Below are 23,069 nucleotides of genomic sequence, written 5' to 3'. Positions count from 1 at the left end.
GAAAATTCACCTTTGCCATCATAGGAATACATGACATTTAAAAATAAATGAAAATAGATAACAGTTATTTAATAATAAATCATATTTCACGATATTAGTGTTTCACTGCATTTTAAGCAAATAAATGCCGCCCATAAGCTTTTGAAAGGTATTGTATATGAATTAGGCACACTCAGTTTAGGTAAATGGATAGATGATGTATCTTCATACCTTAACCCTGGTTATCCTCTTTCTACCACTAGATGGCATTATGAATCCAGGCTTGTGTCTTACTGTAGTCATGAGCTGCACCCTGATTACTGACATTTGCAGTCACCACTCACAGCTGAATCATCATTATTAGAAATATTAATGTAGAATGGTCTAAAGTGGTCTAAGGTTTTTTTTTTTAGTACTAATGCTGATAATTGGAAACAACATTTGTTCCAGCTGTGTCTGAGAAGAATGATCTGCCATTTCAGGAGCAGCTGTGACTGATTTTGATGGAGATGGACAGCTGGATCTTCTGGTGACACACGGGGAAAGTGCGGCTCAACCCATTTCTTTGTATCGAGTCACTCAGGTGAGAGTGTTTTCAACTGATCAGCCACTTTTAAATAGGAATTCAGGGAAATCATTTACACTTGTTTTATCATAAACTTTGCCTCAGATGTTTCTCCTAAAGTTCCTTTGGGGAAGTGATAGCATATAATTTGCAAGTGAGACGACTGTATAAAAGTGTACAGACATATTATAGCATGAATGTGGATGGCATAGATCAGATAATATGGTCTAGGAAAATGTAATGGAACTAATTGAGTTCATTTTGAAATCTTTGACTTTTGGCAAATCATCTTGGAATTATTTCTCTGTGGAGAAAATCTCAATTGTCTCTCCTTTTAATCTTGAGATTTAAAGCTGGCGTGACACGGAAGTTGCGTTTTTCCTCCCTTTAATGACATACAGTATATCAAGTGGAATTTAGGGCAGGACTTAATTTTTTAATCCATTGAGAATTGATTGGATGGTTGTGGTTTGCTATAGGTCGATCTCATATGAGTGACAGGTTTCCATCCCCTTACGCCAGTAAACGTCATATAGTTATTTTAATTCAATATTATGAGGGCACATTAATTAAAAAAATTATGATTTGCAGGGCCAACTAAATCCCTAATAATAAATTCTGCGAAATAAACAAGAATTGTAAATTCTGATTTCATGGTGACTTTAAGAGATCTAATTTGTTGAAATAGACATCATGATACAGTAGCAGTGTTGGGCAAGCTACTTGGAAAATGTAGTGAGCTAAGCTACCAGTTACTTTACATCAAATTAAGCTTCACTACACTGAAGCTAACTCTTGGGAAATGTAGCAAGCTAAGCTACAGCAACTTGACAAAAGTAGTTTACTATATCTAAGCTACTTTTTATTTATTTAATTTTATATTGAACCAACTTCATTCATATCAATGCTATCTCACAATAAAATATTGATCACAATAAAAGTCAAGCATAGACATGCATACTTTTTCAGTTATTCAAAAACTGTCTGAAATCAATTTGGCAACAAAAATATGTGATCCATAATAACAAAACCAGGTGTCGAGAGTGTGCGTGCATGTTCATCTGTATGTGTATGATATGCATACGCACCTGTGTGTTTATGCTCAATTTAGACTTGGGCACTTTTGCAGGACAAACTGAAAGTTAATTTACAACTCAACTTGTACAAACAAAAAAAGTCAGAAAGAACAGTAGCAAAATAAGAACTGCTCTAAACAGTACCAACATGGCAAAAAACAAAACATGTAACACACAAGTGTGTGTGTGTGTGTGTGTGTGTGTGTGTGTGTGTGTGGGGCCTGGTAATTCCTACGTTATGGGGACAAAATGTCCCCACAAGGATGGCAATATCCAAAATCCTTGTCCTTGTGGGGACATTTTTAGGTCCCCATGAGGAAAACATCTTATAAATCACACAGAAGGAGTTTTTTTTGAGAAAGTAAAAATGCAGAATGTTTCCTGTGATGGGTAGGTTTAGGGGCAGGGGCAGTGTAGGGGGATAGGATGTATAGTTTGTACAGTATGAAATCCATTACGCCTATGGAAAGTCCCCATAAAACATGGAAACACGACGTGTGTGTGTGTGTGTGTGTGTGTGTGTGTGTGTGTGTGTGTGTGTGTGTGATATCCATCTCTCACACACATGAAAGTTTCATTATTTCATTCATGGCCAGGCTGGACCCTGATACTTTAAAAAATAGGTATTTATTCAAGAGACACAATAGATTATTTTCAAACTTTGCCGTTTCTCTTTTGTCACCGCCAGGGCCGTGTTAAGCCTTTGCGGGGCCCTGGGCTAAGCTTTTTTTTTTTTATAATTTTTAATTAATTAAAATTATTTTTTAAATATTTTAAGAAATCCTGCAGGTCATAAAGAACTTTATTTCTCCACCTTCAAGAAAGGATGAGAGCTCTCCATTATTTCCTATTTACTCCCTATTTTCCCTATTTACCTAAATGTGACTGTTTTCTTGCTTTACCTGAGGCAAAAAGTCATTGAAACAGATTAGTCTTTAAATTACATGAATCTGTGGTGAAATAACTAGATTTTCACTTCAATGCATGTTTATTTTAATGCGAACAACGTTCTATCACTTTAATTCAGCGGGTCCAGCACAAAATAGACTCAGTGTAGAAACGATCGATGCGCTGCTGCAGACGCACCGCTCCTGGAAAGCACTGCCGGACCGCATCCGTGTGTAGTGAGACATCTGAAATCCATTAACGTTGGGATGGAACATATAACAGATCTATTCGTGATCAAACTATTTGCGTTGCAGATCTAAGCAGTTCATAGGAGTCATTTGTTGGACTACTACACAATAATAGAAATAAGTGTTTTATTGCTATTATCTCATCACATTTGAAGTGTCGCTAATGTAAATTGGTAGAGGAACAATTTATATTTTATGCATTGGGAATTTAGGAAACACTGGCTGCCTGCTGGGGTGGCAATGGTCCTTCTTTTAGGGTGGCAGTTGACCCCCGGTAGATCTGCCCCTGCCACTGTCATATTTTCTTACATTTTCATTCGACATGTTGAGGTGACGATGTACTGAGTGTCCGCTGTGACTCGATTCGGGTGTGTGACAACGATGCTCAATGTACGCATACCTACATCGATCCCAAAAAAAAAAAAAAAAAAGGATAACGCAAGAGAGAATTGTCTCGGGGGCCCCCTGGTGTTCGGGGCCCTGGGCTGCAGCCCATGTTGCCCATTAGGATAATGCTGCCCTGGTCACCGCGCGGACGATGCGCGTGCAACAGCGACTTAAGTGCTCTGGAAAAAACGTCAACTAGATTGTGCAAATGTGCACGCGCCGAACCCGTCTTTCCGCGCTCACTACATAAGGAGTAGTTTGAAAGGCTCGTGCGCGCGAGGCAGAAAGGAATGTAGAAAGTGAAGTATATCCGCGACTTATCAGTTGTGTTTCCAATTTGAGCTTGATCCTCTGAGCTTGATCCTCAGAAATGCTTGGGGAAAATGTAACGTTAGCTTGTTGTGGACGCTACCACACTACTTGATCAACAAAAGAGCTTCACTACTGAAAAGCTATTTGATTGAGAAAGCTACCACCACGCTACTGAAAAATGTAGTTAAGCTAGTAGCGTCATTACTTGTAGCGACGCTACTGCCCAACACTGTACAGTAGCTTGTTAATTTAGTTAAAGGGGTGATGAATTGAGAAATCAACTTTCCCTAGAGCTTTTGATATATAAAAGGTCATGATAATATAAGATTATCCTTTAAGTTTCAGAGCTGAAAACTTCCTTTTTAGTCCAAGAAAAGCTTTTATAGACACCAGGCCCAGAAAAGCTTCATTCTTACGTCATAGCGCTACGAAACACCGCCTATATAGAATGTGTAATTCAGTAGCCCCGCCCACCGACTCATGGTGCTGTTCAGTCGATCACAAGCCAGCAGCAATAAACATCTGAAAGAAGATAGTAAGATATTGTGGAAGAACAGAGTCGCTGAATAAGCTTCCTTCGGATCATAATATTAGGAATGTGTGATACTTCATTTATTTTTCCATAATAGTAAGTTCCAGCTCACGGGGGGAAGACCGTTTGTGTGTTTGCTTCATTTCACTGCGGAATCGTTTTTAAACAAGCCTCAAGTGCTGGATTTGCAGACACAATGTTGTGCCTTCTATATTAGATCCGACAGGAATGATGCAACAAACTTATGTGAGTAAAACGTGTTTTTTATATGTAATAGTACTAGTCCCGGAGCTGTGCCAGACCAAAACGTACGCCTAAAACTATAATGTACGCGAAAACTAAAGATTTTCTTGACCGACCACCGAAACTCATTAGCCGATTGAAACAGGTTAACCGATTAGTTTAAAATATGCTGCGCTGTTTGAAATAACAGCCGCGAGCCGGCCTGCAATTTCGCAACTGTCTCATCTCTCTGCCGCTCTGCCTCCTGCTCTCACACACACACTCTCCCGGCGCCGCCGCCTCCCTTCCACTCCCAGTCCACTCACGACCCTTCTTTCTTGATCTGGGCATGCACATGTGTATGTGTATGTGTATGTGTGTGCGTGTGTGTGTGTGTGTGTGTTTGTGTGTGATCGCGCGGTTCGCGCTTATGTCGACCGATCGTGCGGGTGCGGGCCATGTAATGCAATTGCGGGTGGATGAGAAATAAATCATTGTGTTTGTGTGATAAAGACAAGTTGCAGTTGCCGCTTTCAAAATAATCTCTCCCTCATGTGACCTGAACTGACAGGGGCTAGATATGAAAACGGAGCTGAAGCTTAAATATGCAAATCTTATCCAGTCCTTGCAGAACGTGAAGTGTAGAAAGTGTAGAAAATAGAGTTATGGTGTTTTCGAATGTAAAAAACACACAAACGTCATAAGTTGTCCTCAGACAACAGTATATATATTTTAAAAAAAGCCAGTTCATGACACCTTTAAAGTGTTTTCGCAGTTTTGGTTCATTTTAACTACTGAACGTTTTTACATTGTTGCTCTGACATTGAGTTAATAAATTGTCCATCTCTCATCGCAGGGCTCATCTAATAAGTGGCTCCGCGTGATTCCACGCACACAGTTTGGAGCTTTTGCCCGTGGGGCAAAGGTGATCGTATACACCAAGAAAAACGGCCCTCACACACGCATTATAGACGGAGGATCAGGGTACTTGTGCGAGATGGAGCCAGTGGCTCACTTTGGACTCGGTATGTATTTCTTTTTACACTCTCTTTCCCCAAAAAGTCTGCCTAAATAATCTTTGCAGGAAAATCACCTTAAGACAGAAACAGCTATGAAGTTGACCAGACCTGAAAAATATCTATTTCATAAGTGCATTTACCGTCTCAGTAATGTTCAGGGTCGCCGAGCAGCAGGAAAATAAGCATTCGCTCTGCTGACTCATTACAGAGAAACAATTATGATGTAACTCCAGGTCATGTTCAGTGGGGGTAACATCTCAGTAACACAATCCTCCGTGTGGAGGCCGGCTCCTTGAATATCCTCATAGACTGGAGTCCCGGAGAGAAGCCTGCAGGTGCAGCAGCCAGTGGCAGCGGACCGGGACCTTTTCCCCATGGCTCGGCCGTGTTACAGATGCTTGGAGGCACATGGCTTCATCTGGGAGCTCTCGGATGTATTTGTGGCAGGAATAGGCTGCCAGCTGGAAGCTCGAATTGTTCTGAATGTGCTGTGAAAAACAAAACGATAGCCATCGTTGGTCACAGGATCACCCAGAGGGCTCGTAAATATGTGCGTACGTGTTCAGGCCTCTCATCAATGTTACAGTTTATAGGATCAGACTATAGAAATCTGTTTTCTGCCTTACAAATTATGACTTTTTGTCTCACAATTGTGGCTTTATTTTCCTCAGTGGTGACTTTATGTCTCACAATATGACTTTATATATTAACATTGCATGTTTATTTAATAATAATAATAATTTGTTACATTTATAGAGCACTTTTCTGGGTACTCAAATTTCTTTACATATAGAAAGGGGAATCTCCTCAACCACAAATGTACTGGATGATGCGACGGCAGCCATATTGTGCCAGAACGCTCACCACACACACCAGCTGATTGGTGAAAAGGAGAGTGATGAGCCAATCAGTATGGGGATGGTTAGGAGGCCATGATGGACAGAGGCCAATGGGCACATTTGGCCAGGATGCTGGGATTAAACTCCCCTTATTTTTTTTCCGAAGGACATCCTGTGATTTTTAATGACCACATAGTCATGACCTCGGTTTGACATCTCATCCAAAGGACGGATGAATATTTCTTGCAATTGTGACTGTATTTTTCACATTTCAGACTTTGTTATTTTAGTTCTTAATGAAGCTCGCAGTTATGTTTTGAAATAATCACACAGTACATGTTTGACTACATGTTTGAATATTTAGGGACCTATAAATAGTGCAGAATCTTGCATACACTCACCTAATGGATTATTAGGAACACCATACTAATACTGTGTTTGACAACCTTTCTTTTTTTTCGTCTTAATTCTAGGTGGCATTGATTCAACAAGGTGCTGAAAGCATTCTTTAGAAATGTTGGCCCATATTGATAGGATAGCATCTTGCAGTTGATGGAGATTTGTGGGATGCACATTCAGGGCACAAAGCTCCCGTTCCACCACATCCCAAAGATGCTCTATTGGGTTGAGATCTGGTGACTGGGGGTCATTTTAGTACAGTGAACTTATTGTCATGTTCAAGAAACCAATTTGAAATGATTCGAGCTTTGTGACATGGTGCATTATTCTGCTGGAAGTAGCCATCAGAGGATGGGTACATGGTGGTCATAAAGGGATGGACATGGTCAGAAACAATGCCCAGGTAGGCCGTGGCATTTAAATGATGCACAAATGGCACTAAGGGACCTAAAGTGTGCCAAAAAACATCCCCCACACCATCAATCAATCAATCAACTTTATTTATATAGTGCTTCTACAATGACGATTGTTTCAAAGCAGCTTCACAGTGTTAAACAGGACAATATTGCACATTTTTTGGATTTGGCTGTACAGTCGTTCTTGAGAAAACAGTGATGTTATCAGCTTATTTTAATTGATCATATAGCAACAATGTTGGCAGATAAGTATTATAGTTTATAGAATTAAATAAGACCTAATTAAAAAATGTTATTTGTATATTTAGTTGAATAACTTTTTGTGTTCCCAACTGAGCAAGCCAAGCCAAAGGCGACAGTGGCAAGGAACCAAAACTCCATCAGGGCATCATGGAGAAAAATAAACCTTGGGAGAAACCAGACTCAGTCGGGGTGCCAGTTCTCCTCTGACCTATTATTAAGCAGTGTATGATTATTATTCTGGAAACCTTACAGGTCATAAATAATATTAGATAGGAATATTCAAAATTTCTGAGTATCACACAAGAGACGGGTTCATTTAGGATGGCACGTCAATTAAACCAGTATGAATACTTGAAAGATCGGCGTTATTGCGTTGGAGATGGTTTTTTTGAGGATGACGTGCCAGTGAGGCAAATTCAGAGGAGACACCAAATCACATGGTCTCAGCAGGCACTCCAGGATGTGTTGGTCATGTCCAGACGCAGGTCCACCATCCGTTCTAGACATGGCCTGGATCCGGCCGACTGCAGTAAACTTCTGGATAAAAAGAGAGACTAACATTAGTGTAGATGCTATTACCCACCACCACCAGCCTGCACAGTGGTAACAAGGCATGATGGATCCATGTTCTCATTCTGTTTATGCCGCATTCTGACTCTACCATCTGAATGTCTCAACAGAAATCGAGACTCATCAGACCAGGTAACATTTTTCCAGTGTTTAACTGTACAATTTTGGTGAGCTCTTTAAATTGTAGCCTCTTTTTCCTATTTGTAGTGGAGATGAGTGGTACCCGGTGGGGTCTTCTGCTGTTGTTGCCCATCCGCCTCAAGGTTGTGCTCACAAATGCTGTGCTGCATACCTCGGTTGTAACGAGTGGTTATTTCAGTCAAAGTTGCTCTTCTATCAGCTTGAATCAGTCGGCCCATTCTCCTCTGACCTCTAGCATCAACAAGGAATTTTTGCCCACAGGACTGCCGCATACTGGATGTTTTTCCCTTTTCACACCACTCTTTGTAAACCCTAGAAATGGTTTTGCGTGAAAATCCCAGTAACTGAGCAAATTGTGAAATACTCAGACCGGCCCGTCTGGCACCAACAATCATGCCACGCTCAAAATTGCTTAAATCACCTTTCTTTCCCATTCTGACATTCAGTTTGGAGTTCAGGAGATTGTCTTGACCAGGACCACACCCCTAAATCCATCAAAACAACTGCCATGTGATTGGTTGATTAGATAATTGCAGTAATGAGAAATTTAACAGGTGTTCCTAATAATCCTGTAGGTGAGTGTATATTTAAAGTGTAATTTTTAAAAATTACTTTTTTTTTAAATATTTTTATTTTATTTTTAAGATAATAAAAAAATATATATTTAGATTGTTAGATCATTTGAATTATTACGTTTCTCAGACATAAAAAAAAAAACATTAAAAAATATAAATAATGCATGTCCAATCCATTAATTAAATACCATTGTACTTTTTTGAAAGTTAACCTCTACAGTAAGGTTTCATTTGTTAACATTAGTTAACTACATTAGTTAACATGAAACACCAGGTTTTGTCATGAAACTCTATGGCGCAAGCTGATGTGTCCTTAATGCAACACAATGACATTTACATTGTTTACTACATGGTGCAAGCTGATTGGTTCCTGTCACATCTGCAGCCAATGAGTTTGCTGCTCAACATTTAATTTTTTCTCTGCTCGCTTCTCAGTGACTGGTGCTTCCCCTCAGCTCAAGTTTGAAATAATTTTAAAGCACATCATTCCAACTTTGTTAATATTAGCGAATGGCATTAGCCAATGAAATGTGTATACACATAGACACAGAAATACACTATTTCAAAATATCTGTCTTGGCAATTATTTACACAAAAATTATCTTATAAGTCTTAATATATAGGCTGTCTGTTTCATTAATGTTAAACAAAGGTTGATATCAAAGAATTTTTTTTTTTTTTTTTCTATAGATATTTGGTTTTTCCTTGGTGTGTGCAGAATTTGGTGGCATTACCAGAGATTTTAAGGTGTGTTTGCAAGGTGAAATTGTTTTGGAACCTTTACTTTGCTGACCCTATTGCTTTCAAATAGGAGTCGCTCAGAAATATTTTGTCTGATACCAGCAAATAATTTTTGCCTATGTTATTTGTATTTATGTGTGGCAGCAGTATGTCTTAAAAGCTACTAGAGCTACCTCCGCTTCGCGTCGGGGTCCTGATCACTCTGTCGGGGTTTATTCTGCGATAACAACCGGCTGGGTGTACATTATCCCTTACTTATCAAACAAACACAATGATTTATTTCTTATCCACCCGCGATTGATTGGACTATTATTTTTGTACATAGCCCGCATGATCAGTCGATATAAGCGCAATGCAATACTATTACAAAAAATACGTTTTACTCACATAAGTGTGTTGCACCATTCCTGTCGAATCCAAAATAGAAGAAACATCATTGCGTTTTAATCTAAAATGTCTACAAATCCAGCTCAACCTGAGATTTGTTTACAAAAGATTCCGCAGTGAAATGACGTGAACACCATGTCTTCCCCACATGAGCTGGAACTTCATTAAAAATAATGTTCAACCACACATTCCTAATATTAGGATCCGAAGGAAGCTTATGCAGCGACTGACTTCCACAACCAGAAAATAGCGCAATAGCTTGCTATCTTCTTTGCAGCTCAATGAGTCAGTGGGCGGGTCTACTGGATTAGGTGCTGTAGAGGCAGTGTTTCGGCGTGCGATAACATAAGGATGAAGCACATGATCGTTTTCTGGGCCTGGCGTCTATAAAAATGTTTCTATGATTAACAAGGGCGTTTTCAGCTCTGAAACGTACAGGATATTCTTATATTACCATGACTTTTTATATATCAAAAGCTCAAAGGAAAGTTGATTTCTCAATTCATCACCCCTTTAAAGTATGTGAAGTTCGGCTGTTGCAGTTAACTTGGACTTTTATGCTTAGACACTGGTCTGTTATTGCTGGGACATTGACTTTACATTGTCACAACCCTAAACATGAACAGAACAAAACAAACTGGGATTGGTTGCGTTTGATGCCGGTCAAATGTCCTCTTGGGCGGTCCTTGGCCAATAAAAGTTGCGATAGAGTCCATACATGCTGCAGTCAGTCTGAAGTAGTGGTGGGAAGTTCGGATCATTTTTCTGACTCGGGTCTTTGAATCTCGTTCAGCAAAATGAACAAATCTTTTTTCAAGTCATTTCATTAATTTAAGCAGAATCTAATTAAATTGTTACATGTAACCTTTTTCAGCACATTTAGTACTTTTTGAATAAAAAAACCTATAAGCTAATGCAGTCATGGTCAAACTTTGAGAAAGAAATGATTAAAGGTGTGATGAATTGAGAAACCAACTTTCCCTTGAGCTTTTGATATATATAAGGTCATGGTAATATAAGAATATCCTGTAAGTTTCAGAGCTGAAAACTTCCTTGTTAGTCAAAGAAAAGCTTTTATAGACACCAGGCTCAGCAAACGGTCCTGTGCTTCATACTTAAATCACTGCACGATGAAACACAGCCTCTACAGAACGTCTAATCCAGTAGCCTCGCCCACCGACTCATGGAGGGATCGTGCTAGCTGGTCAACAACAATAAACATGCAGAGGAAGATTAAGATATTGAGCTATTCCTGGTTGTGGAAGAACACAGTCGATGCATAAGCTTCCTTCGGATCCTAATATTAGGAATGTGGTTGAACTTTATATTTAATGAAGTTCCAGCTCACGTGGGGAACACATGTTCACTTCAGTTCTCTGCAGAATCATTTGTAAACAAATCTCCGGTCAATGCTGGATTTGGATCCGACAGGAATGGTGCAACACACCGATGTGAGTAAAACTTGTTTTTATATGTAATAGTACTGCATTGTTATAGATTGTTTTGCTTATGTGTGCGTGTCTAACAGAAACATACCTTTAGTATGCTGGACTCAGACATGCACTCGCAAAGCCCGGCAGGCCGATGAATCTCATTATATTGCATTCTTGTTCTGCTATTCTCTCTCTCTCTCTCTCAAGTTGACATCTAAAGGGCGGCGCGCACGTGTATGTGTGTGCGCGCAGTTCATGCTTATATCGTCCGATCTTGCGGGCTATGTGTAATATAAAAATAATAGTCCAATCAATCGTGGGTGAATGAGTAATAAATCATTGTGTTTGTTTGATAAAAGATGTTTACGAGATGTTTGATGTTTGATAAAAGATGTTTACGAGCCCTTTGATCGAGATAATCATTCCGGTTGCCGCTTCTGCCTCAGTCTCTCCTCTTCTCATGTGAACTGAACTGACAGGGGAACTTAAGCTCATTAAATATGCAAATCTTCTCTAATCCTAGCCATGGGCGTTTACTTCCAAGTGTCCAGTGTGTCACGCCCATCAAAACCCAGCGTTCAGGAGAAAACCTCAAAACCAGTGTAGAAAATAGCCTATTACTTATTAGTTATGATTTTTTTACAAACATCATTATTTGACCTCAGACAACAGTATAAACATTTTTAAAAAGCCAGTTCATGACACCTTTAATTAATTGCGCTTGCCTCACCTTAGGGCTGGACAATAATTCAATATCAATATATATCGCGATATAATTTTTTTCAATAACGGTGATATGATTTTTAAACACATTTCCGATATTTCGATATGACTGACGTTCAGGGCGCAGACATCAGAAAGAGCAGAACACGATTGGCTTCTTGCGTGATGACGTACACCACGGACATGCAGCCAGTGCTCAGCAGTAGTAGGCTGATAGATCCAACGCGGCACGTTTTAGCTACAAAGAGAGTTTCCCTGACCGCAACACAAATGTGACTGAACGAGCTTCCACAAGTAAGGAGAAATAAATAGTTGATAAGAGAAGAAAGACTTTCTTTAGTGGCGTGGAAGTGGTTCGTCTATCTAAAGCACTATTCGCACGGGATTAGTATTATAGGGACCTCTGTGATTTAGAAATGACTCCTCCACATCTGAGTTTTGCGGCGCATTCGCACGGAATAAGCAAAGCCTGTGATTTTACTCGAATTTACTGACTTCTCCCGGATATGATGTCAAGTCTTCGTTATAGATAGCTGTATGAAATCATAAACAGGCATCGATATCGTTTTGATTATTTTACAGTAGCCTAATAAATAAATATAATTTCGTTCAGTCGGCAGGAATCAGATTTCATTTATCACGAGGAGAAGCTGACAATATACGGCGGAAGATTCATTTTCAAAACTAAATGTAAAAGCGCCTATTTAAACAAGATTGTCATTGTACTATACTGTTCTGTTATGTTTTTCATTAAGAACAGTGTTGATGTTAATATTAAACACACCATTCAATCAGATTACTCTCAAATTGACACTCATTCTAAAGTGAAAGTATAATCCGTGTGGGCACGGCTGCACGGGAATTAACGGTGCGCATTATCAATGCAGACTTTATTCTTCGTGAAAGATAAAGATAGAAATGCTCACAGGAAGAAAAAAAGCTTGCAAAAAGTATATACAATCCGCCTAATCCTGGCCAAATCACAGAGATGTCGATTCGCACGGGACTAATGTTATCACAGGACCTCGGTGTTCGGCGAAATATGGTAGGTAGGCTAATTTGCGGGGGAATTTTTACTTTACAAATTACAGACATGGCCGATTCGCACGGGATTAAGATCACAGACATTCTCTGCAATTATTACAAATCACCAGAGGTCCCCAGATAATACGAATCCCGTGCGAATGGGGCTGATATTAAACTTCAGGTTTCAGTGTGCTGCAAAATGTGCCGGAGAGGTGCCGACTAGGGGTGTAACAATCGACATAGATGCATCAATCTAATGTCTAACAATACGATGCCAAGCGTTAAAAATAATCCATGTAGACTATTTATGTAAGAGGCAAGTGGCACATTTGTTTTAATACTTACCACATTTGCACACAATGTCATGTATTAACACCAATGCGTTCATTCTCGTTTAAATTACCTTTCAAAGCTTGTGAAAGACGGTCAGACATGGCTTCAAGAAAATCGTATCATTTGCTCGTGTTTAAAGCCTTGCAAAAAGCAGCGTGCACTCATCTCAAACAGAGCACAAATAGGCCACTGAATTGAGTCTTCTTTTATTTATTTTGTGTGCATCAGTAGATAAAGGTATAGTTTTGCATAATCGTTCTTCACTGAAATTTAAAACTTAAAAGAAAATGCTCAATAAACTGTGTCTGCGAAGTGAGAGTCTTATGTTTATTTGAAGGTGATTTCACATTTCTTGTTCGTATAAAGGCTAAATACAAATAAAAGGTGAACATTAATTTATTTGTACCGTTTTTATTTCTAAAATATTATATAGTTTTATAGGAGGAGGTTTCATAGACTTGGCAAATTCATTTTTCAGAAGTTTGTAGGTACAGACATCCTTTGTGGCAGTTCTTGGTAGTTTTTCTAAAGCTTTTATATAGTTCATATCGATATCGAAATTATATCGTATCGACCAAAATTAAGAAATATATCGTGATATAAATTTTGGCCATATCGTCCAGCCCTACCTCACCTCCCGATCAAAATCGTTCTTTCTTTAGTCACTTCACATTTAATCATGTCTGTTCCCTAGAAAAAATAGTAGCTAGGCTACAACTCTCATGACTTCTGGTTCGAGCCGTTAATTTTGTCATCATGTCTGATCTGGGCCGTGACAGCCTCATAGCCTCACATGCATCAGGAAACAGAAAAGATTAGTTCTCTCGAGTCTTCAAGTCATTCGTTCATCAAGTCCCAGCCCCATATAGGTAAGGCTATGAAGTCAGTCACCGGAAACAGAAGAGATTAGTTCTCTCGAGTCTTCTCGTTCAAGTCGTTCTTCAGGTCTAACTCTGAGTCTCGTTCTTGTGTTACATGACCGCTTCCCGGTTCAGTGTCTCACACATCACAATACAACATTACAGTCGTATTATTGACTGCATGTTGTAATATATTTATTATTATAAAATCATCAGAAGATATGGGCAATAAACTGTTATTATGCCTAATCCATTCTGACCAACCCAATGTGTCCAGGATTCACAGGAAAGCAATTATTATAGGCCTACTAGCAAAAAATAAAAATTAAAAATACTACGCTCTTGTTTGTGAAGAAGGTTGTGAATTAACTATTTCTGTATCCAACATGGCTATCACGTCACGTGACAAAAGAATGAGACTCGGACTGAAGACTCAAAAGAACGAATCATTTATGTTTCGGTACAGACTGCATAGCCTTGTCTATAGGGCTGGGACTTGAAGAACGAATGACTCACACCCGAACTCGAAAGATGAGCTAATCAATTCTGTTCCCTGTACAAAACATTATAGGATGTTGCGCATGCGCGGTCAACACAAAATGAACAAATCACTCTCTGAGAAAACCCGAGTCATATTAAGTTCTCGAGTCATACTAAAGATTCGTTCAAAATGAACGAATCGTTCATGAACGACACATAACTAGTTTGAAGGTCTGGCTTTGCGACACTACGATAGAAGTAATAATTAACAATACTTTTACAGCCTTTATTAATCTTAGTTAATGTTAATCCTAGCATTGATTAATGCATTTTTTAGATCAAAAGTTGTAGCTGTTAACTTTAGTTAATACATAAACATGAGCAGTTTAATTAACTAGCATTAACAAAGGTGAGCAACGCTGCAAGAATATATTGCTCATTGTTAGTTTATGTTAGTTAATGCATTAACTAATAGTAACAAATGAGATATTATTGTAAAGTCTCACCCATTTATAAACTAAAAACCCAGCAGATGCCCAGTGTGTCTTTCAGTAAGCGCTGGTGAAATGTCATGCTTTTTGACTTGAAGAGGCACCTGTGCCAGTCCGGACGATGCCAGGAGACCAGTGGATCTGTTTACCTAAGAAATGTCACTTTAATTAAGAACTGGGAAGGCAGTCAGCTTCTCTCCTGCTTGACTAAAGGCTATAATGGAAAGAAAGTCTAGGAGCCCACCCTGTCCCTCCATTTCTGCTCCTTTGAAGTTTAGCCTTCCTCCTCCACCACATTTATTTCTAATGGATGATCTCTTCATTCATGATCTCTATGACAGTCTCCTCTAACGGCCATGTTAGTTAGTTGCTGTCCCGCTGTCTGTGAGAAAGTGTCTTTGACAATCAGATTGAAGTCAGTAAATGGATGCTGCTGTAAACCTTCTTAAATGAAGTGCTTTCCAACCACCGTGCCATTTATATGGCTCCTTATTTCAGCCACTGAACAACAGACAGATTTCATCGGTCTGGCATATGAGAACCTCATTGCTGTAATGCCTCAGCGGCTGCGATGCCAGATACTTTCTGGCCTGTGAACCCCACACACCGTCAGTCATGAGAAACCGGTTTTGCCGACATCAAATGAGACGTGTTCAGGCCTCGCTGCTCACGATACTGCCCACAGCTGAGACTGAACACATTCTTGTGCATTTGTTTAAGAGTCTACATGGTATGTGCCAAACCAGGGCCTATTCCAACCTGGCTTTTGCCGAGAAACTTCTTGGGAGGGCCCTTTCTCCAGAATGGTATTTTTCCATGGAGAGCTGTACATTAAAAAAAATAAATCATTCATTATGTCTCCTAAGCCTGAGGGGAAGTTATAAAGGCAGACTGTTCGTAAAGTACTAAAAGGATTGCTGCTTTGCCTCCCTGACAGGGAAAGATGTGGCCACCAGTGTGGAAGTCTTCTGGCCAGATGGACATTCTGTGGCCAGGCCTCTGGAGCCCAGTGATATGAACAAAGTGATGGAGATCTATTACCCTGATAATGAGGAGGAGGTGACCCCAGCGCTGGAGATCGAGGTGCATACCTGTCATCCTCAAGTCCCCTTTGTTTATCAAGCGCTTCATAATATAAAAAATGGTTTCAAAGCAGCTCTAAAAGACACTACGAAACAATAATTATTCAGTTGAAATCAGTTCAGTGTTGATTCAGTTTGGTTCAACGACTGTGTAAAATTCAGTAATTATGTAGCTGTGGAGAAAACTCAGGTGTTTTCTTTCTTTGACATGTGCAATTGTTGTATTCAACAAATGCTTTTTATTTTGACAGTGTGGGCCAGGATTTGAGGTCAACGAAAATGGCCGTTGCACTGGTGAGTTTTTAACCTTTAAAGTCTAAATTCAATAATGGATTGCAAGAAGGTAACACAATGACAGATGGTGGACAAAGCAAGAGTAATGTCAATTGCAAAATATATACATCAACATGTTAGGATGGTTTATGGAGCATCATGTGGACTAAAGGATGGAGTACTGGATGCTGAAAAGTTAAATTTCTCATCAAAGGAATAAATTACACTTTAAAAATGTATTCAAACAGATAAGTTATTTTAACTCTTTGTTTTTGATCATTTTCACAAAATCTACATGGCCCCCAGAATATTTTGTTGTATGAACATCTAAACATGCAATATATCAAAATAAAGAACAGACTCTGCTTAAAAAACACCAACAATTTTTTATTCTAGCTTCATTTTTTTATCAACACTTGAATATAGGTAAGTTTCATTTTAAGCAAACCTTGACTATATATATATATATATATATATATATATATATATATATATATATATATATATATAATTTTTTTTTTTTTTGTTTTTTTTTTTGTCAAGTACTACATCTGGATTGGATTCAGAACGATGATCAAAGTATACAGTATATGGAATAGATTAAGTCCATCAACACACCTAAAGCTTCACAGTCCTTAACCTTGTCCTGGGTCAACTTTTCATTTTTGATGTATACGATAGCATATGCTATCGCTTGTTTCGGCATCTTCTTCTCCTGTGTTTTGATCAGTAGATTCAGTACTCTTTCAGATTTGTAATTGAGCCCCCTACTTTATAACAGTGAAAACAAGATTACAAAAACTTTTGACTTTTGATTGAAGTTTGAAAAAAAAAAAATATCTTGAAAAAATTAAGACAAAACCAAAACAAAACCTAAAGTAAAGTTAATTTATTGGGTCTTTAGCTTAGCAACATGCTAATGGCAAACTTTATGAAATTGTGAATCCCAGTTTGTATAATGTGATGCAGAGTAGTCCAAATCAGTCCCTTAAGTTATGAAGCTCCATTTCAGTTAGGATGTTGCCTTAATGGGAAGCTACCCGTCTAGGCATAAGACAGCAAGACAGCTCAGCAGGTTTTGTAACCGAAGCTATGTCAGTAATCAAGAGCTTAAGGTATTAGGAGTGACTTGTATACTGATAACTATACTGACACATACAGTCTTGTTCAAAATAATAGCAGTACAATGTGACTAACCAGAATAATCAAGGTTTTTAGTATATTTTTTATTGCTACGTGGCAAACAAGTTACCAGTAGGTTCAGTAGATTGTCAGAAAACAAACAAGACCCAGCATTCATGATATGCACGCTCTTAAGGCTGTGCAATTGGGCAATTAGTTGAAAGGGGTGTGTTCAAAAAAATAGCAGTGTGGCATTCAATCACTGAGGTCATCAATTTTGTGAAGAAACAGGTGTGAATCAGGTGGCCCCTATTTAAGGATGAAGCCAACACTTGTTGAACATGCATTTGAAAGCTGAGGAAAATGGGTCGTTCAAGACATTGTTCAGAAGAACAGCGTACTTTGATTAAAAAGTTGATTAGAGAGGGGAAAACCTATAAAGAGGTGCAAAAAATGATAGGCTGTTCAGCTAAACATCTCCAATGCCTTAAAATGGAGAGCCAAACCAGAGACGTGGAAGAAAACGGAAGACAACCATCAAAATGGATAGAAGAATAACCAGAATGGCAAAGGCTCAGCCAATGATCACCTCCAGGATGATCAAAGACAGTCTGGAGTTACCTGTAAGTACTGTGACAGTTAGAAGATGTCTGTGTGAAGCTAATCTATTTTCAAGAATCCCCCGCAAAGTCCCTCTGTTAAAAAAAAGGCATGTGCAGAAGAGGTTACAATTTGCCAAAGAACACATCAACTGGCCTAAAGAGAAATGGAGGAACATTTTGTGGACTGATGAGAGTAAAATTGTTCTTTTTGGGTCCAAGGGCCACAGGCAGTTTGTGAGACGACCCCCAAACTCTGAATTCAAGCCACAGTACACAGTGAAGACAGTGAAGCATGGAGGTGCAAGCATCATGATATGGGCATGTTTCTCCTACTATGGTGTTGGGCCTATTTATCGCATACCAGGGATCATGGATCAGTTTGCATATGTTAAAATACTTGAAGAGGTCATGTTGCCCTTGAAACGGTTGTTTCAACAAGACAATGACCCAAAACACACTAGTAAACGGGCAAAGTCTTGGTTCCAAACCAACAAAATTAATGTTATGGAGTGGCCAGCCCAATCTCCAGACCTTAATCCAATTGAGAACTTGTGGGGTGATATCAAAAATGCTGTTTCTGAAGCAAAACCAAGAAATGTGAATGAATTGTGGAATGTTGTTAAAGAATCATGGAGTGGAATAACAGCTGAGAGGTGCCACAAGTTGGTTGACTCCATCCCACACAGATTTTAAAAAAACTGTGGTCATACAACTAAATATTAGTTTAGTGATTCGCAGGATTGCTAAATCCCAGAAAAATTTTTTTTTGTACAAAATAGTTTTGAGTTTGTACAGTCAAAGGTAGACACTGCTATTTTTTTGAACACACCCCTTTCAACTAATTGCCCAATTGCACAGCCTTAAGAGCGTGCATATCATGAATGCTGGGTCTTGTTTGTTTTCTGAGAATCTACTGAACCTACTGGTAACTTGTTTGCCACGTAGCAATAAAAAATATACTAAAAACCTTGATTATTCTGGTTAGTCACATTGTACTGCTATTATTTTGAACAAGACTGTATACTGATAACCTAAAGCATCCACTTCCACAAATACATTTACTGTCACTCAGAAAACTTTGCAGTGTGTAGATGACCATAGCATGCATCAGACCTCATGTTTATTCCACTCTTCTTCGCTCCCTAGACCAAGATGAGTGCACACAGTTTCCATCTGTCTGTCCCTCTGAGCGACCCGTCTGCACGAACACCTACGGGAGCTTCAAGTGCCGTGCAAACAAGAGGTGTAACCAGGGATACGAGCCTAATGATGAAGGGACAGCATGTGTAGGTGTGTTAAGACTAATGCCATGATTAGGTGGGATTGATGCAATAAGAAGCCCTGGAGAAAAGCTGTTTTCTCACATTTCACATAGGTTGAGTTTCACTTCAGCTTTGGGGCTTGGGGTGTAGGTGAGAAAAATACTAAACCTAATAATTTAAAATGTATTCTCTAGAGCAGAGGTGTCCAATCCTGCTTCAGGAGGGCCACTGTCCTGCATGAGTTCAGCTCCAAACCCAATTAAACACACTTGAACCAGCTAATCAAGTTCTTAATTGGCATACTATAATCTTGGTATGTTAAGGCAAGTTGGAGCTTAAAACTGCAGGAAAGTGGCCCTCCAGGACAGAGTTTGGACACCTCTGCTCTAGGGTGTCAGAAAAGATCACAATACTGTCTCAAACTGCTGAGATTTGCAAAGATACCGCAGACTGCAAGTCAGGGAATTCAATATAAACATGTTTCACTTCAAAGACCAAATTATGCAAATTAATTCTCTATCTCTGCATTCTTACTTTACACCAACAATATCTTTCAAGTTCCCCCAATTAATTTTGAGTTTAGTTGTTGTTTATTTTAAACAGTTTTCACTCAGAAATTGCTAGTACATTTCCCAAATATCTACAATGAAACAGCAAGTAACAATTAATTACGATGAATTATAGGGCCCTATTTAAACGATCTTAGTGCATGGTCTGAAGCTAGTTTAACGATGCAAAAAATGGTCAGCGTGTTCGGCACATGGTCTAAAAGGGTTGTCCCTATTCTCTTAATGAGTAATGAGTGTGTTTTGGGCGGGACGTGTAATAAACAAATCAGTCTCATCTACCATTCTCTTTAAAAGGTAGTTGTGCTCGCACCATGTCGGATTTGTTATTTACATGGTGGAATGCTTCTCCACAGAGAAATTCGTTAATTTTTCATATTTAAAAATGTTTGTGGGCTGCTGCGCATCCCTGTGTGTGTAATAAGCCCATGGGCGAACAGATGGGTGCAAACGCATTTGCTATTTAAACAACGTGGTGACGGAAGTCATGGGGCCCTATCTTGCACCCAGCGCAATTGACTTTGTACACCGACGCATGTGTCATTCCTATTTTGCACCCGTGCAAAGTGCGCTTTTCCCTCCACAGAAGCACGTCGCTAAACTAGTGAATGAACTTGCGCTCCCTGGGCAGTTCAGCGCAAAAAAGGAGGCGTGTTCCGGCACAAACAATCCCTGGTGCTATTTTGCTGTTCCATTAAACAATTGCGCCACTGACCAGAAAAAACCTAGTCTAAAGTCAGTGGCGCGTTGTTCATTATACTATTTTAAGGGCGCATGCTCTACCAAAATTTATAGCGTGCACAACGCGCATACACTTTGCTCATGAAATCTACACAGATGCAACAGTTATTTTTGCAAATCATAAATTGTTACACAAAAAAAAAAATATTAACACATTGTGGTGTGCCACGAAGATGTGAAAAAATAGGCATAAATCTAGCTTACAAATTATTCAGGCTTATTGTAGTAATTAAGGATCAGACCTGTTTGCCCAATAGTGTGCAAGACATATATATATATATATATATATATATATATATATATATATATATATATATATATATATATATATATATATATATATATATATATAAAAGGACATCTGACAAATTGGTTTGTCCGTCAAGAACCAGGAAAAAAAAATCGACTGAAAAAATAAAAAACTGTTTAACCGACGCTATTGTGGGTGGGTTTCTCCCATCCCCATACAACACAACTTCTCTGTCTTTCACTCCCTTACGAAAGGAAAATATATTTACCAATATATTAGTTGAAATATATTTTAATATATTGTAAATATATGGAATAATATATTGATGGTATTATAAAATATATTATATATTCATGTAATATATTGCAAAATATACAAATGATTGCCACTTTCAATATATTGCAATATATTGAAAGATATAAATATTAATTCCCATATATGTTAATATATTTCCTTAGGTATTGCATGAAATTTTCCAATATACTGCAATATATATATTTGTTTCGTAAGGGATGCTCTTACAAGAACATCAGTCACGTCGGCTGTGAACCGCTCCTGGCGTGAGCCTGTTAAATACGCCATAATAATAGCAATCCATAATGGAACTTGCGCACCTGCTTTTAAAGGGAATGTTGGATGCCGCTCTGATTGGTTTATTCACGTTATGCCCAAACCACACCTATGAATAATGAAGCTACTTCAGACCAACCCATTTTAGATTTGCGCCGGGCGCAAGAGCCATTTATCCCGCCGGGAAGATAGCAACAGCGCCGAGACCCGCCCACAAAGTTACTTGCGCTTCGCGCTTTGACACTTGCGTTTCAGATCGTTAAAATAGGGCCCAAAAAATGAAAACTGCATCGGGCTGAAAGTAGAGCATTGTTTAATATAAATATATCAGGCCTTGTTTTCAGTTTTTGTTTCTCTGGTTGGTTGTGTTTATTTATTTATTTAGTTAGTTAGTTGCCCTGAGAAAAAGTTTTCAATTACTGTGCTAGTAAATTTTACAAAAAATGTTGAAGTAGAAACATTGAGATATTTTCTTGTAAAATGTACTGTCGTTTGCTTCTCTTCCCTTTTCTCTGCAGCTCAGGTGGCTTATTTTGGAGGAAACAGGTCCTCAGCCTCCAAACTCTTCAAGTCCCGTCTTTGGCCTCTCATACTAACTCTCCTCGCTATCTTTACTGCTTGCTCTGGGGCATAAAAAGCAGTGCCTCCATTCTCCTGCCACCCTGCTTGGTCTCCGATTCTCTGCTTTCTTTTCATTTTCGCACTGAGGTGTTTGGGCGTCAGCTGTAAAATGAACTCTCCATGGACCTGTCGCTCCTGCAATGTCGTCACTAACAGACCTGTATAAATAATGCTTCGCTTTCCAGTTGGGAACCACAAAAAGATCCCTGTTTTTAGGACAGAACAAACATTCTGACTCCATCTAGATTGAGGGGAACTCAATGACCTTCATGTTCGTCAACTGTGATGTGGGATAAGATTGTAATTGTAGTGATCTTTATAAAAGGCCATGTCCCAGCGTGTTACAGGCACATAAACAAGCGATGATGATTTCTAGCGCATAAAGTCTTATATGGGCAGCAGCGTGTTAGCAGGTTTTTCAGCAGAGCATATGCCCGGCCATCTGTTTCACGCAAGGTTACATTCCTTGTGCTCTAAATAATACATTCACATGAGATTTGTACCTTACACTTTTGACCCTCACCAGTACTCACGACTGCCCTCGGGACTGGTGCATGTTTTTGGCATGGATGAGTGTCGCAAAACAGTTTCATTTGGCAAAATGTTGTTCAGATTTATACACATGGGATTTCACAGCAATCTAGCTGCAAAAACGTAGACCCAGACCATGTGATGAGGTAAATGTGTTTATTATTTATAAATATTTATATATTTAGCATACTGTCATAGACTTTGTCATGTTCCAGTACACTCTTAAAAATAAAGTCTCTAAAATGTTTATTATTTTTTTTTCCTTTTAGCAATGCCGTAGAAGAACCATTTTTTTAGCGGTTTTAACGGTTTTAGTGAGCAGTTATTAAAAGAACCATTATTTTCTAAATGTGAAGAACATTTTAGTAATCTAACAAACCTTTTCTACTTTGACAAACCTTTTGTGGAATGGAGAGATTCCATTGATTTTAAAGGCTCTTAATGAAAATTTTGATGCAATAAAAAACTTTATTTGTAGGAGTGTACCACAGTATGTCCAAGAGTCTTGGTTATTGCTTTTTTGTTTTATTTCATTGTTAGTTTTATTATTATTAGTTTTCTGTG

At 38.8% G+C, this 23,069-nt stretch overlaps 1 protein-coding gene across 1 annotated transcript in view; it reads left to right on the top strand.

The window, feature by feature from the left end:
* crtac1b (cartilage acidic protein 1b) overlaps positions 1–22,714 on the top strand; it is an 81,067-nt gene extending 58,353 nt beyond the window's left edge. Inside the window, exons 10-15 of the mRNA XM_067422394.1 lie at positions 462–562; positions 5,066–5,234; positions 15,823–15,968; positions 16,219–16,261; positions 19,111–19,254; positions 21,872–22,714. Of these exons, the coding sequence (XP_067278495.1) occupies positions 462–562; positions 5,066–5,234; positions 15,823–15,968; positions 16,219–16,261; positions 19,111–19,254; positions 21,872–21,987 (719 nt within the window). The 3' untranslated portion in view covers positions 21,988–22,714. The remainder of the gene's footprint in view (positions 1–461; positions 563–5,065; positions 5,235–15,822; positions 15,969–16,218; positions 16,262–19,110; positions 19,255–21,871) is intronic.
* The last annotated feature ends 355 nt before the right edge of the window (positions 22,715–23,069 follow it).

The sequence above is a fragment of the Pseudorasbora parva genome, chromosome 17, assembly GCF_024679245.1.
Source record: "Pseudorasbora parva isolate DD20220531a chromosome 17, ASM2467924v1, whole genome shotgun sequence".
Taxonomy (NCBI): domain Eukaryota; kingdom Metazoa; phylum Chordata; class Actinopteri; order Cypriniformes; family Gobionidae; genus Pseudorasbora; species Pseudorasbora parva.
The sequence above is the reverse complement of the archived record's forward strand: the minus strand, read 5'-3'. Positions and strand labels throughout refer to the sequence as shown.